This window comes from Procambarus clarkii, chromosome 15 (assembly GCF_040958095.1).
Source record: "Procambarus clarkii isolate CNS0578487 chromosome 15, FALCON_Pclarkii_2.0, whole genome shotgun sequence".
Classification (NCBI taxonomy): Eukaryota; Metazoa; Arthropoda; class Malacostraca; order Decapoda; family Cambaridae; genus Procambarus; species Procambarus clarkii.
Window position 1 is genome coordinate 40867049 of NC_091164.1, and position 12827 is coordinate 40879875.

Genomic DNA, 12827 nt, shown 5'->3' on the forward strand with positions numbered 1-12827 from the left:
GGATGTGTCTGATCACTTTTTGTTGGAGAGTGATTCTTCTGGTTCTGTGTGGTGGTTCGTGGATCTCGTAGTCGCTGGTGGTGTTTTCTGCTACCTAGGGATCTTCGGGGTCTGGGACATACATGTTCTTCATGCGGTACAGCTGTCTTCTGGCCAGGTAGCTGAGCCTGATGTTCATTGGCTTCATGTTGAGCGTCTCATGGATTTGGTCAGTTCTTACCCTGTCTATCAGAGTCAGGCCCTCCGCAAAGCGAAGTGCTTTGTTTTGTACTCGTTGGATCTTCAGCATGTTGGATTTGTTGGTGAGGTTCAGGGGGACGTAAGGGTATTCCAGGCTAGGCCTTATGATCATTCTGTACAGGTGGAGCTTGATGTGGGATGGGGCTTGCTTGAAACGAAAGAGTCTCGCCAGTGAGCCCCGGGCCATCGCTGTCTTCTAGGATACGTACTGGGAATTGTTGAGTAGCCTGTTGAAGTTGTAACCGAGCACTGTGTTGGAGTTTGAGATGGCTATGGTTTCACCCCTGATTCTTATCCCCCCCTCATTTTCGATTGAGAAGGCCATACAGCCGACAGTGCTTAATTGGATCTTTTCTGGGTTAGTGGTGATCCATCATTTCCTTTCCCAGTTAGCAGTCCTGGCTAGTTCTACGTTTGCCTTACGGGTTACAGTTGCATGCTTGGCTGCTTGGGTTAGATGTTATTACGTCTGTTACGTCGTCCGCAAATTGCACGATAATGGTGTCCCTATACTCTGGTTGGGGCAGGTCGTTTACAAAGATGTTGAAGAGAACCGGGCTCAAGCATGATCCTTGGGGGACTCCAGCTGTTGGGGTGAAGGCTGCGGCCTCTTTTGCCTTGAAGCTGGGGGTAACTTGCCTATTCTTAAGGAAATTTCTGATCAGCCTGAGGAGGGTCCAGTTTTGCGATGGTAAGTCTGCTAATTTGTACACAAGACCATCGTGCCACAGGCTGTCAAAGGCCTTGTGTACGTCCCTCGTCGTAATCAAAGCTACCTGTTTTTGCTTGCGAATTGAGCTTACGGCGTCGTAGATGATGATTATTGCGTGCTGGGTTGAACTATGTGCTCGAAAGCCAAACTGTTTTTCTGTGAAGAGGTTGTTGTACTCCATGTAGTAGTTAAGACGGTTTGACATGATTTTTTTAAAGCACTTGCCTATTGTGTCTAAGGGGGAGATTGGACGGTAGTTGCCAGGTTGGTGGGGGTCTTTCTTGGGTTTGGGAATGAATATCATCTTGGCTGACTTGAATGCTACAGGAATGTGACCCGATGCCAGCATAGCGTTGAATAGGTTGAGTATGGATTGCAGAAGATTGCCTGGTAGAAGTTTGATCTGCAACGCTTTGATCCCCGATGGTCCTGGGGCCTCATCTTGGATGCTTTTGATGACTCCTCTCATCTCTAACATAGTTATGGGTCTTGTTAGAGGGTGGTCGTCTTCTAGGGTTGTCAGGTCTATCAGAGGGGTGCTGTGAAGCGAGGCGGCGTTTCCAGTTGTCCATTGGTTGACACGTTCAAAGTGAACGTTGTTGAAGGCTCTGCTGTTTTAAGCCGTGAGTGTCTTTTTCCATACTGCGCCCATGAGGTCAGCCTGGTCTTGCGGGTCTTCTATTTTTTCTTGTTGCTCCTCGTCATCTTCGTCAAGGAATATGTGCACGAGGTGGGTGAGGCTGGGGTTAACCGATCCCAAGAGCTGTCTGATCTTGCGCCAGAAAGCTCCTGGCTCCCTTTTGTACTGGTTGGCCTGCCTCACAAGGGTTCTCCAAATGTAGTTCTTGTGAGTCAGCGTTAGGTCTATGGTTTCCCTTCTGAGTGTTTGTAGGGTCAATGCTGGTGGCTGGCCAGTTTGGTAGTGGCTTTGGCAAGCTCGCTAGTACTCATTCATTTTGCCTCTGATTTCTCGGGTCGGTTTATATTGGTGGTAAGTCCTTGTGGTGGATATTTCACAAGTGGCCTCAGTTGCGAGCTGGATGCGGCTGTGGATGGTGTCTACTGCTTGGTCGATCGTTTGGGTTGGGAGGTTTTCGAACTCAATGATGGGGTCGTCAGCAAGGAAGGTGTCATATTCCCGGGTACGAATGGTTTCCAGTCTGGGCCTGGGAGGTGCCACATACCTGAAGGGGGGTTGCTTGGAGGGTTGTGACCACAGGGATGTGGTCCGACCCCACGTTCTTGCCTGGGGTTACTCTGCAGTGGAACTGGTCACAATCCCTGTTGGTCAGCACTATGTCAGGGGTGCCCCTCTGGTTGCCCGCAAAGAACGTCTTAAAGTGGGGGCCTTGGAAGGAGAGGTCCCGGTTTTGCATTAAATTGAAGAGCTGCCTGCTCTTGAGGTCTGGCCTGGCAGGAGCGTTGAATAAGGCCTGATGGTGGGCATTCAGGTCTCCTGCGATGATAGTAGGGAGGTTCCTATCGAGCAGCCTGTTCAGAGGGATGGAGGGGAGGTAGGCCAGTCTAGGTGGTAGATATGCGGTGCAGACGTTGAGAGGGCCGTGTGACGTGGTGAGTTCAATTGCAAGAAAGTGGTCATCTTCTATGAGGATGGGGCGGTAAGAGAGCCCTCTTCTTATTAGTATTGCCACCCCACTGTACATCCTCCTGTTGACTTCCCTGGTGGAATATCCCCAAATGGAGATGTGCTGGTCCTGTCTAACCGCTGTTTCATTGAGCAAGATAATATCTAGGTTAAGTCTGGCTACCTCCAGAGTGAGGAGGTATCTGTTGTTGAAGTAATGTCTGATGTTCACCTGAAGAATTGTGATCCCCATTATTGGCTATGAGACGTATGTGTTTGTTTGGCTCTAGCGCCAGTGTTATTATATTCGGTTTGGCTGCTGCTATTTGTGGAGGTGGAGGGAAATCTATTGAGCCAGGGATCTTGTTCCTGGTTCCGGCAGGGGATTGGTTGGGGTTGGGGTTTCCCATACGTTGCTGTGCCATTGAGGGGTCTTGGTGTCACTGCTGTTCATGATTTCCACGTCAGTGGTGCTAGAGTCGCTCTCTGGTGGAGAATTAGGGGGGCTGCTTGCCCTTGCTCTGTCCTCAGGGGATGGGCTTCGGCTGTGAGTGTTGGTCCTAAGCCTCTTGGAACAGTGTTGTGTGGAATTTATTGTTGTGGGACTGCGGTTTGAGAGGCGCCTGTTCCTAGGGGCCCCGGATGGGGTTCCGGATGGCAAGGAAGTCTGTGAGAGCTTTGAGTATAATCCCGTGTGGGATTGCTGTAGAAAGGGTGGACCTAGGTGTTTGACAGTTTGTCGGGGTGGAGGGGCCGGGGTGGTTCTGGGAGTTTGGTGTCTCCTGGGCATTGGTTGAGGTCTGGAGGCAGGGAGTACTAGGGTTGGGGTTGTTGGGTTGTGCTTGGGCCTGACCGGCGGTTGTTGTGATGTTAGGAGTCAAGTAGACAAGCGAGTCCTCGGACATATGGACAGGGGGCAGGCCATTGTCCTTCCTAAGTGAGTTACAGAAACCTAGGAGCTTCACTGGGTTGTCTGGAAATTGGATTTGTGCAAATATTAGGAGTTCGGCCCCTAAGCTGGACTTAGGATCGGGGTTTGGTGCGAGAAAGTTAGGTGTTGAGGCCTGTTGTGTATGGTTCTGGGTTTGCTCTGGTATAACTGTGGGGTTATGGGGATGTTGGATGCTTTGGTGTCCCCCTTGGGCGACCGACTGGGCCTGTTGTTGGTTAGGGATACCCCAGGCATTTACTGGTGGAGGAGGGGCAGGAATGGTAATAGTTGCTTGTTAACGGGCTGCTGTTGCCGTTTCTTGCAATTGCTTGATTGCATCCTGCCTATGAGGACATAGGTGCGAGACTGCAATGTGTGCATCATTGCATAGAGCACATTTGGGTGTTGGGCTTGTGCATTCCCTGTAGCTGTGTTCCCCTGTGCACCTGCTGCACTTGGGGCTTCCATTTTTGCATGCACTGGAATAGTGGTCATACTGAAAGGACATTCGGTCATTCTCTAGTCTGGCATGTGTCGCATTGGGTCAGCAGTTGCAGCCAATTGTCTCGACTTCAAGTTGAGGAGCGAGTGGCGACCGTCTCCTGGGTAAGTCCCTCCTGTTGTTGTCTTTGGGTAAGTAGCTCCAAGGACCCCCAGAAAATCAGCATTGAATATAATTAAATGCCAGACCCAGAGGCTCCCCAGGCAACCTCCCTCCGGTTGATAGTTTTTTGCGTGTTTTGACATCCAGCCTCAGAACAGGGGTGTGGATAGTCAGCACAGGGGGGTCTGGGGCTCCCCCTTCCCCCTTCCAGGTAGGGAAGAGCTGCGCAGAAAACAAAGGTGTGACTGTTGTGACATGATGCTCGTTTTTCATTTGGGGAGTTCTGTCCAATAGTCTGGCTTTTAGTAGCAATATTTTAACCAGAATGGGCGTTTGTTTTTGGGCATTTACCTTTCTGGGTGCCTGACTCTGTCGATGACAGACACAGAAGGCTTCCAATAATATGGGGGTTTCTATAGGCCATTGCTCCTTGTGCCTATTTGAGTGGGCCAGGTTCTGGCTCATGGTCCCTGGTAGAGCTAAGAACTCCATTCACATGACTGATGCCAAAGTCTAATATATCCATATCAGCCTGAATAGCTCCGGGAATCTTCCAGGTCTCCCCCAGAAAATGGCGTTCTATTACATTCAATGCTGTTTTTTTGCTCTAACACCTTAAACATTGTTAATAATAAATTCAGCTGGCATCTTGGTGTTTCTCTATGCTGTGGTCAGCACTCAGTGCTCACTACACCCATGTCAACTGTCATTTTGGTGTTTCTCTACACTGTGGTCAATACTCAGTGTTCACTACACCCATCTTATTTTGTCAAATTACTTTACTCAGTCTGATGCTTCATTGTAGTGCAGTTACTTTACTTATAGCCTGATGTTTCATTAGAGTCCAGGTTCCACTATTAATGTTTGTGTTGGTAATGATAGGTGCAGGAGACCATCAGGGAGGCCCTGGAGATGATGACCACAGTGACAGGTGCTACAGTTGACCCCGGACACCTGGGAGACTCAGCCTCCACCATTAATGTTTGTGTTGGTAATGACAGGTGCAGGAGACCATCAGGGAGGCCCTGGAGGAGATGACCACGGAGACAGGTGCCACAGCTGACCCCGTACACCTGGGAGACTCAGCCTCCACCATTAATGTTTGTGTTGGTAATGACAGGTGCAGGAGACCATCAGGGAGGCCCTGGAGGAGATGACCACGGAGACAGGTGCCACAGCTGACCCCGTACACCTGGGAGACTCAGCCTCCAGCATCATGAATAAAGTTCAGCAAATCACTGGAGAGATACCCGAGAAGCAATTAACAGTAAGTTTTTAATTTTCTCTCATAGGTCATATCACAAGATACTGAGTAGCAGTTTGAGGAGAGGAAGCCTGTTTTTAGCTTTATCGGGGTTCCCCAAGGTCAACTACTGACTTCCCTTAACATACAATCCACAGTAGTTGCCTAATTCCTGGATAAATATTTACTGGTAGGTGAATAGAGGAAACAGATGAAAAGAAACGTGAACCATTTCTGTGCTGCACGTTGATTGAACCTGGGATCCTGGCCCCCTCACAGAGGCGCAGAGAGCGGGTAACAGTGTGCTACAGGTCCAGCACCAACCCCCTGCCAGTAGAGGGGGGGGGGGGCTGGAGCTACAGGTCCAACACCTTTATTATTATTAACATCTTTATTGACAAAATTAATTACAATTTTGCCTAATCTGAGGATTTTGATAGTCTTATTAAAGTGAGGATAATGCTGGTATTCACTGTCACGCAGGACAGAGGGGCATACATAAGACAATAGGTCTAAACTGTAGGCTGAAGCACATGCATATATCATGGTTACAATCAATGTTTTAATGTATGGATATGCGAAAACAACTTTCTACTGTGCACTGCCACACAAGGGCAGGGATGGGTTCATAAGTGATGCAGCTTAGAAGTAATATAAATAAAAATTGTTCTTCATTCTTTAAAATGGACAAGCAAATTTTGGGTAAATTGTTAGGATGTCGTCCAGAACACCTGAGTCAATAAAATAGTTACACAGTTGGTGGTACAAGAGGCCAGGTCTAAAGTCCTTTACGGTTTCACATTCATCAATATAGTGTTCTAGTGAATGCATTAAAGGTTTATCACAGAGTTTACAATCTGAGTATTCTGGTAGTGGCTCAGCCTCACCAACCTGCCAGATGTGTCTATAGCCAAGGCAAATTCGCGCAATGACTACATCACATAGTCTGGTTCAGTTACTGTGCTGACCATACAAATACCTATTACAGAGCACCACTTGGTTTCCGAACTTTAGTTATCCGAAACTTCCAGTTTCCCGATTGGGGTTGGGGAGTCATGCTACCCGAACAAAGTTCGGGTAGGAAGGGGTCCGCCAAGCGTCACGCCGGCTTGTGGTGGTGGGTGGGCGATGGTCCAGTTTGCCCACTGTGACTTCACAGATTCACGGCCTATTATTCCTATTATTTTGAATTGCCATAAGGCTGGAATGTTCATTCTGTGCTTTTGTTTTACATATCTGCACAATCAAGAAACATCTGTGCACCATGTTGGCTCCAAATGCACCCATTGCGTCAGTGATGGCTGACTGGTGGGTGGATGGACGATGGAACTTAGGTGGGAGGCAGTATGAATGAGGGGGGGGGAGAATCAGTGAGAGAGGGGGGGAGAGAGATGCTAGGAGGGAGGGGGAGGTAGGGAGAGATGTTAGGAGGTAGGGAGAGATGCTAAGAGGGAGGGGGAGGTAGGGAGAGATGCTAGGAGGTTGGCAGGAAGGGATGGAAGTAGTGAGAATTAGGGAGGGAAAGGCAGGCTGGCAGGCACAGGCAGGCAGGCAGGCAGGCTGGCAGGCACAGGCAGGCAGGCAGGCAGGCTAGCTTGCAGGCAGGCAGGCTAGCTTGCAGGCAGGGAGTGAGTGGTAGTCACGCGGTTGAACCGCGTGACCTTGAGAGATGGGATGTAGGGGGGCGGGTGGTTTGTTGGTGGTGGGGGTGAGACCGGCTCATTCCCGAAGATAAGCCTAACACACACTACCCGTTAGCATGATGGCAGGGGGGGAGGCAGGCTGGCTGGAAAGGAGGCAGGCTGGCAGGCAGGCTGGCAGGCAGGCTGGCTGGCAGGCTGGGAAGGAGGCAGGCTGGGAAGGAAGCAGGCTGGCAGGCAGGCTGGCTGGCAGGCTGGGAAGGAGGCAGGCTGGGAAGAAGGCAGGCTGGGAAGGAGGCAGGCTGGGAAGGAAGCAGGCTGGCAGGCTGGGAAGGAGGCAAGCTGGGAAGGAAGCAGGCTGGCAGGCAGGCAGGCTGGCTGGCAGGCAGGCTGGCTGGCAGGCTGGGAAGGAAGCAGGCTGGGAAGGAGGCAGGCTGGGAAGAAGGCAGGCTGGGAAGGAGGCAGGCTGGGAAGGAAGCAGGCTGGCAGGCTGGGAAGGAAGCAGGCTGGCAGGCTGGGAAGGAGGCAGGCTGGGAAGGAGGCAGGCTGGCAGGCTGGGAAGGAGGCAGGCTGGCAGGCTGGGAAGAAGGCAGGCTGGGAAGGAGGCAGGCTGGCAGGCTGGGAAGGAGGCAGGCTGGCAGGCTGGGAAGGAGGCAGGCTGGCAGGCTGGGAAGGAGGCAGGCTGGCAGGCTGGGAAGGAGGCAGGCTGGCAGGCTGGGAAGGAGGCAGGCTGGCAGGCTGGGAAGGAGGCAGGCTGGCAGGCTGGGAAGGAGGCAGGCTGGCAGGCTGGGAAGGAGGCAGGCAGGCAGGCTGGGAAGGAGGCAGGCTGGGAAGGAGGCAGGCTGGGAAGGGAGCAGGCTGGCAGGGTGGGAAGGAGGCAGGCAGGCAGGAAGCGATATATGGGTGTTGAAGTGAACTGTGAACCACGTGACCTTTGAGAGTGTGTGTGTGTGTGTGTGTATGGGTTTGGGGTGGGGGTGGTGTGTCGGTGGTGGGGGGAGAGGGGGAGGTGTGTCGGTGGTGGGGGGATAGGGGGAGGTGTGTCGGTGGTGGGGGGAGAGGGGGAGGTGTGTCGGTGGTGGGGGGAGAGGAGGAGGTGTGTCGGTGGTGGGGAGAGAGGGGGAGGTGTGTCGGTGGTGGGGGGAGAGGGGGAGGTGTGTTGGTGGTGGGGGAGGGACCGGCTGACTCCGTAAGCCTAACCACACTCCACAGACCTGTGACCCAGATTTGTTTCTTAAATGTACAGTACATCATCGTATATTTTAGGCAGGATGTGCCTGCAGGCTGGCATGAAACATCCAGAGGATGTTTGCCAGACGTCTTAATAATCAGTTAGGAACAATTAAGGACTTTTATAAAGCGGATCAGGACTTCACTTATTGATGAGTACAAACAAAACACGGTCGCATTTACGCCATGAACCTGACGATTTTTTTCCCTAGAGTTTTTTTCATAAATTTTTCGGAAAAATTTCTTTTTACATTTCTAGTTTATTTTCCCCCTCTATTTCTCGTATACGAACTTACATGTTAACCGACGGGTCTCGTCCCCAAGGGGTTCGGAAACCAAGTGGTGCTCTGTATTACAAAACTTGTCATAACTTTTAATACTGAAACTTTCAGGTCTCTGGACATTTCTTAGTTCTTCTAAATCTGAATTAATTTCTTTAATTTGTATGTTTCTAATAACTGCATTAGATAGTCCAAAGTCATAATCAGTGTTTTCTTTCCTGCAAGCTTCATTGGCCATCGATCTACAAAGTCATGTTTTCCAACTCCAACATGGAATGGGATCCACACAAATTTTATACAAGAGTTATTATCATTGGCAAAAATTACATTCCATTTAATATTACAAGCTACTTCCGACATACATTGTGATGGGTTATTTAACCCTTCAATTGCGCATCGCATCATATAATGCTTTGGAGTATTACGCAAGATTTAAACGGCCCGCGGATACACGGGGTTTACCACACCTTCATCAGGGCTCTTGTAAACAGACGCCATTTTTTTTTTAAATCGTGGGCCAAACTCCAGGGTGTTAGGGGCCTCAGTATTGAGTGAGCTACCAAGCCTGACGCACGCAGCATGAGCTCACAGCACTGCTGTTCAGCTTGTGACCACAGCATTGCCTAAAAATGCCATAATATACTTGTTCATGCTATTATGTAGCGATGATATTATTACAGAAGACCCTGACTGTGATAAAACTGACTAGGGTTCTGATAATAGCAGGATTGTGGTGATATTTGGCGCTGTGCGCCATGGAGGGAGGAGTAATGCTGTGGGAGGGAGGATGGTGGCGTTGTCTTTTGAGTGTGTGTGGCCACCTTTTATTGACTGCACTCACCATACCAGCTTAGTGGTTCGCTATGGTGAATACAAATGTAGATACTTATATATAACGTGTGTATAGTGTGAGATAACAGCGAGAGTAGGAGGTTGGGAGCCGCCATTTTGGTGAGGGAGGAGCGTCGTCTGCAGGACTTATCATGTTGTTTACTGATGACCACGATGGTCTTTGGGCACCATACCAGTTTACTTGTACAAGTATGGTGAATAAAACAGGTAGATATTTATATATAATGTGTGTATATAGCGTAATAACACCACAAACAGTATTGTTGTAGGAGAAATATTAGTGCGTCTGGCCTTGAGGGCGGCTGCCACCAGCTGACTGTGTGAGTAGCTACGTCTCTCTGCCTTTACTCATCATACAAGCTTAGATGTACAGTTATGGTGAACAAAACATGTAAATACTTATATATAACGTCTGTATATAAAAGCAAAAACAGTATGGTGGGTGGAGAATGGTGGCAAGGCAGGTGAGGTGAGGTGAGGGAGGGAGTGGCAGCCAGTCACTGCCTGCCACTGCCACTGCCACTCAGCATACCAACTTAGTGGTTTGTCATGGTGAACAAAACATCCAGATACTTATATATAACCTGTGTATATAGTGTAATAACCGACAAAGTATTTGTTCACTGTTTGATGAACATAATTGAATCAACAATACGCACACCATATTTTGGAGTACAGCGATGATTCACTCATTTTATTATATAAATATATCACACTACACACTATTGAATAATATTACAGCAAAAAAACTACGAAAAATCAATCAGAGACATTGAAATAATTAGGTAATTATCTCTTTGTGGAAACTCTGGCCTGACAGCTGGCGATCAACAGACCGCCTGGGACGCACGCTGAGTCAGCGCCTGATTTCTGTCACACTTCCCCGCCCTATAGCGGGCAATATATGCCACTTACGATTTTTTCATTATTTTTCCCGTGATCAGTGAACACAAATTAACAGGTTAGGAAGAAAAAATAATTTTTTTTTTTTTTTTTGGTATGCGCCTGTGGGTGTCAAATGGTATATAGCTATGCGCCATTTAAGGGTTAAGGACTGAAGGACTGCAGAGCACTTTTAGAGTCACAGAAAATAACTCCACCACCATTGAGCTTAAGGTATTCAGTGGCTAGATAAATGCCCAATAGCTTGGTCTATGTCGTGCTTGCCCAGTTGTTCAATCTCTGTATACTAGTCATGATCATTTCATTCCCTTTATATACTGCACATGCACAACCTGTTCTACCAGTGCCTAATTGCACAGAGTCATAAGTCAGGTCCAACACCAACCCCCCCTGCCAGTAGAGGGGGAGCTGGAGCGACAGGTCCAGCACCAACCCCTTGCCTGTACAGGGGGGCTGGAGCCATAGGTCCAGCACTAACTCCCTGCTAGTAAAGGGAGGGCCGGAGGCACAGGTCCAGCACCAACCCCCTGCCAGTAGAGGGGGCTGGAGCTACAGGTCCAGCACCAGCCCCCTGCCAGTAGAGGGGGGGGGGGGGGGGCTGGAGCTACAGGTCCAGCACCTATCCAGCACAGATGGAGCTACAGGTCCATCACCAACCCCCTGCCTGTTGAAGGGGGGCTGGAGCTACAGGTCTAGCACCAGCCCCCTGCCAGTAGGGGGGTGGGGGGGCGCTGGAGCTACAGGTCCTGCACTGTTGGAAATTTCCAACACGGACACACTACTATTGTATTATAATAAATCATTATTGTATACTAAGCACAGTAATTATTAATTCTACTAACTGTAGTGCTAACATAAATTAATATTTCTTTATCTGAGCGTATTGCTAACATTCTCACGACATCGAGAGGCAGGATTGTGTCAGATAATGTCTATCTAAACATATTTATTACCAATATGTTCGAGAATTGAATGTGGTTCTCTAATTTATCAGTATTCCGTGCAATAATTAACTACGGATAATATAACTCCTAATAATCCAAAACCGAGAGTTATTAACTGAGATTATCATCGAGTAACAGTTTTATGTCACATACAAATGCTATGGAGGAATAGAAATTTTCTCTATTTCTCGATTAACACCATTTAACGAGAATGTGATATTATTTAATTCCCTACAATTGCAACCCTGTTCTCATTAACACATTACATCAGTAATTACACGGAAAAGAATTATCCGTGATTATTAACTTCTGTTGTGAATGCGTGAGACGGGCTGAGGGAGAGAGGCGGAGAGACGCCATTCGCCTTGCAGTCGCCATTTACGACACGAGCTAGCAACGCCAACAATCACATCGTGTGTCCTGGGAGAGTCGCATTTCCATCAATTCTACGTTAGGCCCTTGCATTTAATCGGCTTAGGAGCGTGCAATTGCTCCAGTAGCAATCTAGGATTGCTTCGGTGGACAAACAGCAGGTTAAGTGCCCTAGTATTGTTTATATTGAGTACTCCTTATAAATTTTATTGTGCACTGTCCATCGTTACTCCGCGCGACCTCCCCATACAATAAGTACGTCCATAAGAAATTAATTTTATTCCTTCTAAGGCATAGTGAGGATAGTAGATAGTAGGTGGAAACAATTGGTATATTTAGTTGAAATTTCAGCTTGTGTTCAAAGCGGTCGTGGTCCTCTCATGTTCCCACGCCACGCTCGAGCACACGTGTTGCAGCAAGTAGCAGAAGACGCCACCGCACCTCTACCTCTCCGTTCACTATTACAGCTAAGCAGCTGAACCCTTTTCAATTATTTTCTTTCATTGAGTGAAATCAATAATCGATTGTCAGACAAATATATTTAGTTTATATGATTTGAGGCTATCACTTTGTCTAACATAAAGTGATAGCCTCATTAAAGTCAAATGAGAATGATTTCTTGTTTAACCCTCAAACCGCGCATATCATACATAAATGATATCAGTGACAAAACCGAAACCGCGCACATCATTTATATGATTTCGTGACTAGCGCTATAATTTAAACTCCCCGCCTGGGATAGGGGCAGCTATAGTACAGCCACGACCGATAGTTGCCAGATGCCACCTAGAAAAAAATTCCAGGCCAACATTCTTGGGTGTTACAGCGTCAGTATTGAGCAAGCCACCAAGGCTGGCGCACGCAGCACGAGCTCACAGCACCGCTGTTCAGCTTGTGACCACAGCATCGCCTACAAATACCATAATATATATGATACTGCTATTATTTAGCAGTGATAGTATTACTGAAGCCCCCTGACTGTGATAAAACTGACCAGGATTCTGATAATAGCAGGATTGTGGTGATATTTAGCGCTGTGCTCCATGGAGGGAGGCGTAAGTCTGTGCGAGGGAGGGTTGTGGCGTCGTCTTCTGACTGTGTGTGGCCACCATTTATTGACTGCACTCACCATACCAGCTTAGTGGTTCGATATTGTGAACACAAATGTAGATACTTATATATAACGTGTGTATAGAGTGTGATAACAGCGAGAGGAGTAGGTTGGGAGCCGCCATTTTGGTGAGGGAAGAGCGTCGTCTGCTCGTCTTGGCACGGTGTTTACTGATGCCA

The 12827-nt window shown here is 48.6% G+C and overlaps 1 protein-coding gene and 1 long non-coding RNA gene across 2 annotated transcripts in view; one reads left to right on the forward strand and one right to left on the reverse strand.

Annotated features, from left to right (window-relative positions):
* The window catches only part of LOC138364941 (uncharacterized), a 508777-nt gene that overhangs the window by 87083 nt on the left and 408867 nt on the right, over window positions 1-12827 (reverse strand). The gene's annotated exons all lie outside the window — the stretch shown is intronic.
* The window catches only part of LOC123759123 (uncharacterized), a 145536-nt gene that overhangs the window by 79640 nt on the left and 53069 nt on the right, over window positions 1-12827 (forward strand). Inside the window, exon 3 of the mRNA XM_069325023.1 lies at window positions 5074-5339. Within this exon, the coding sequence (XP_069181124.1) occupies window positions 5074-5229 (156 nt within the window). The 3' untranslated portion in view covers window positions 5230-5339. The remainder of the gene's footprint in view (window positions 1-5073; window positions 5340-12827) is intronic.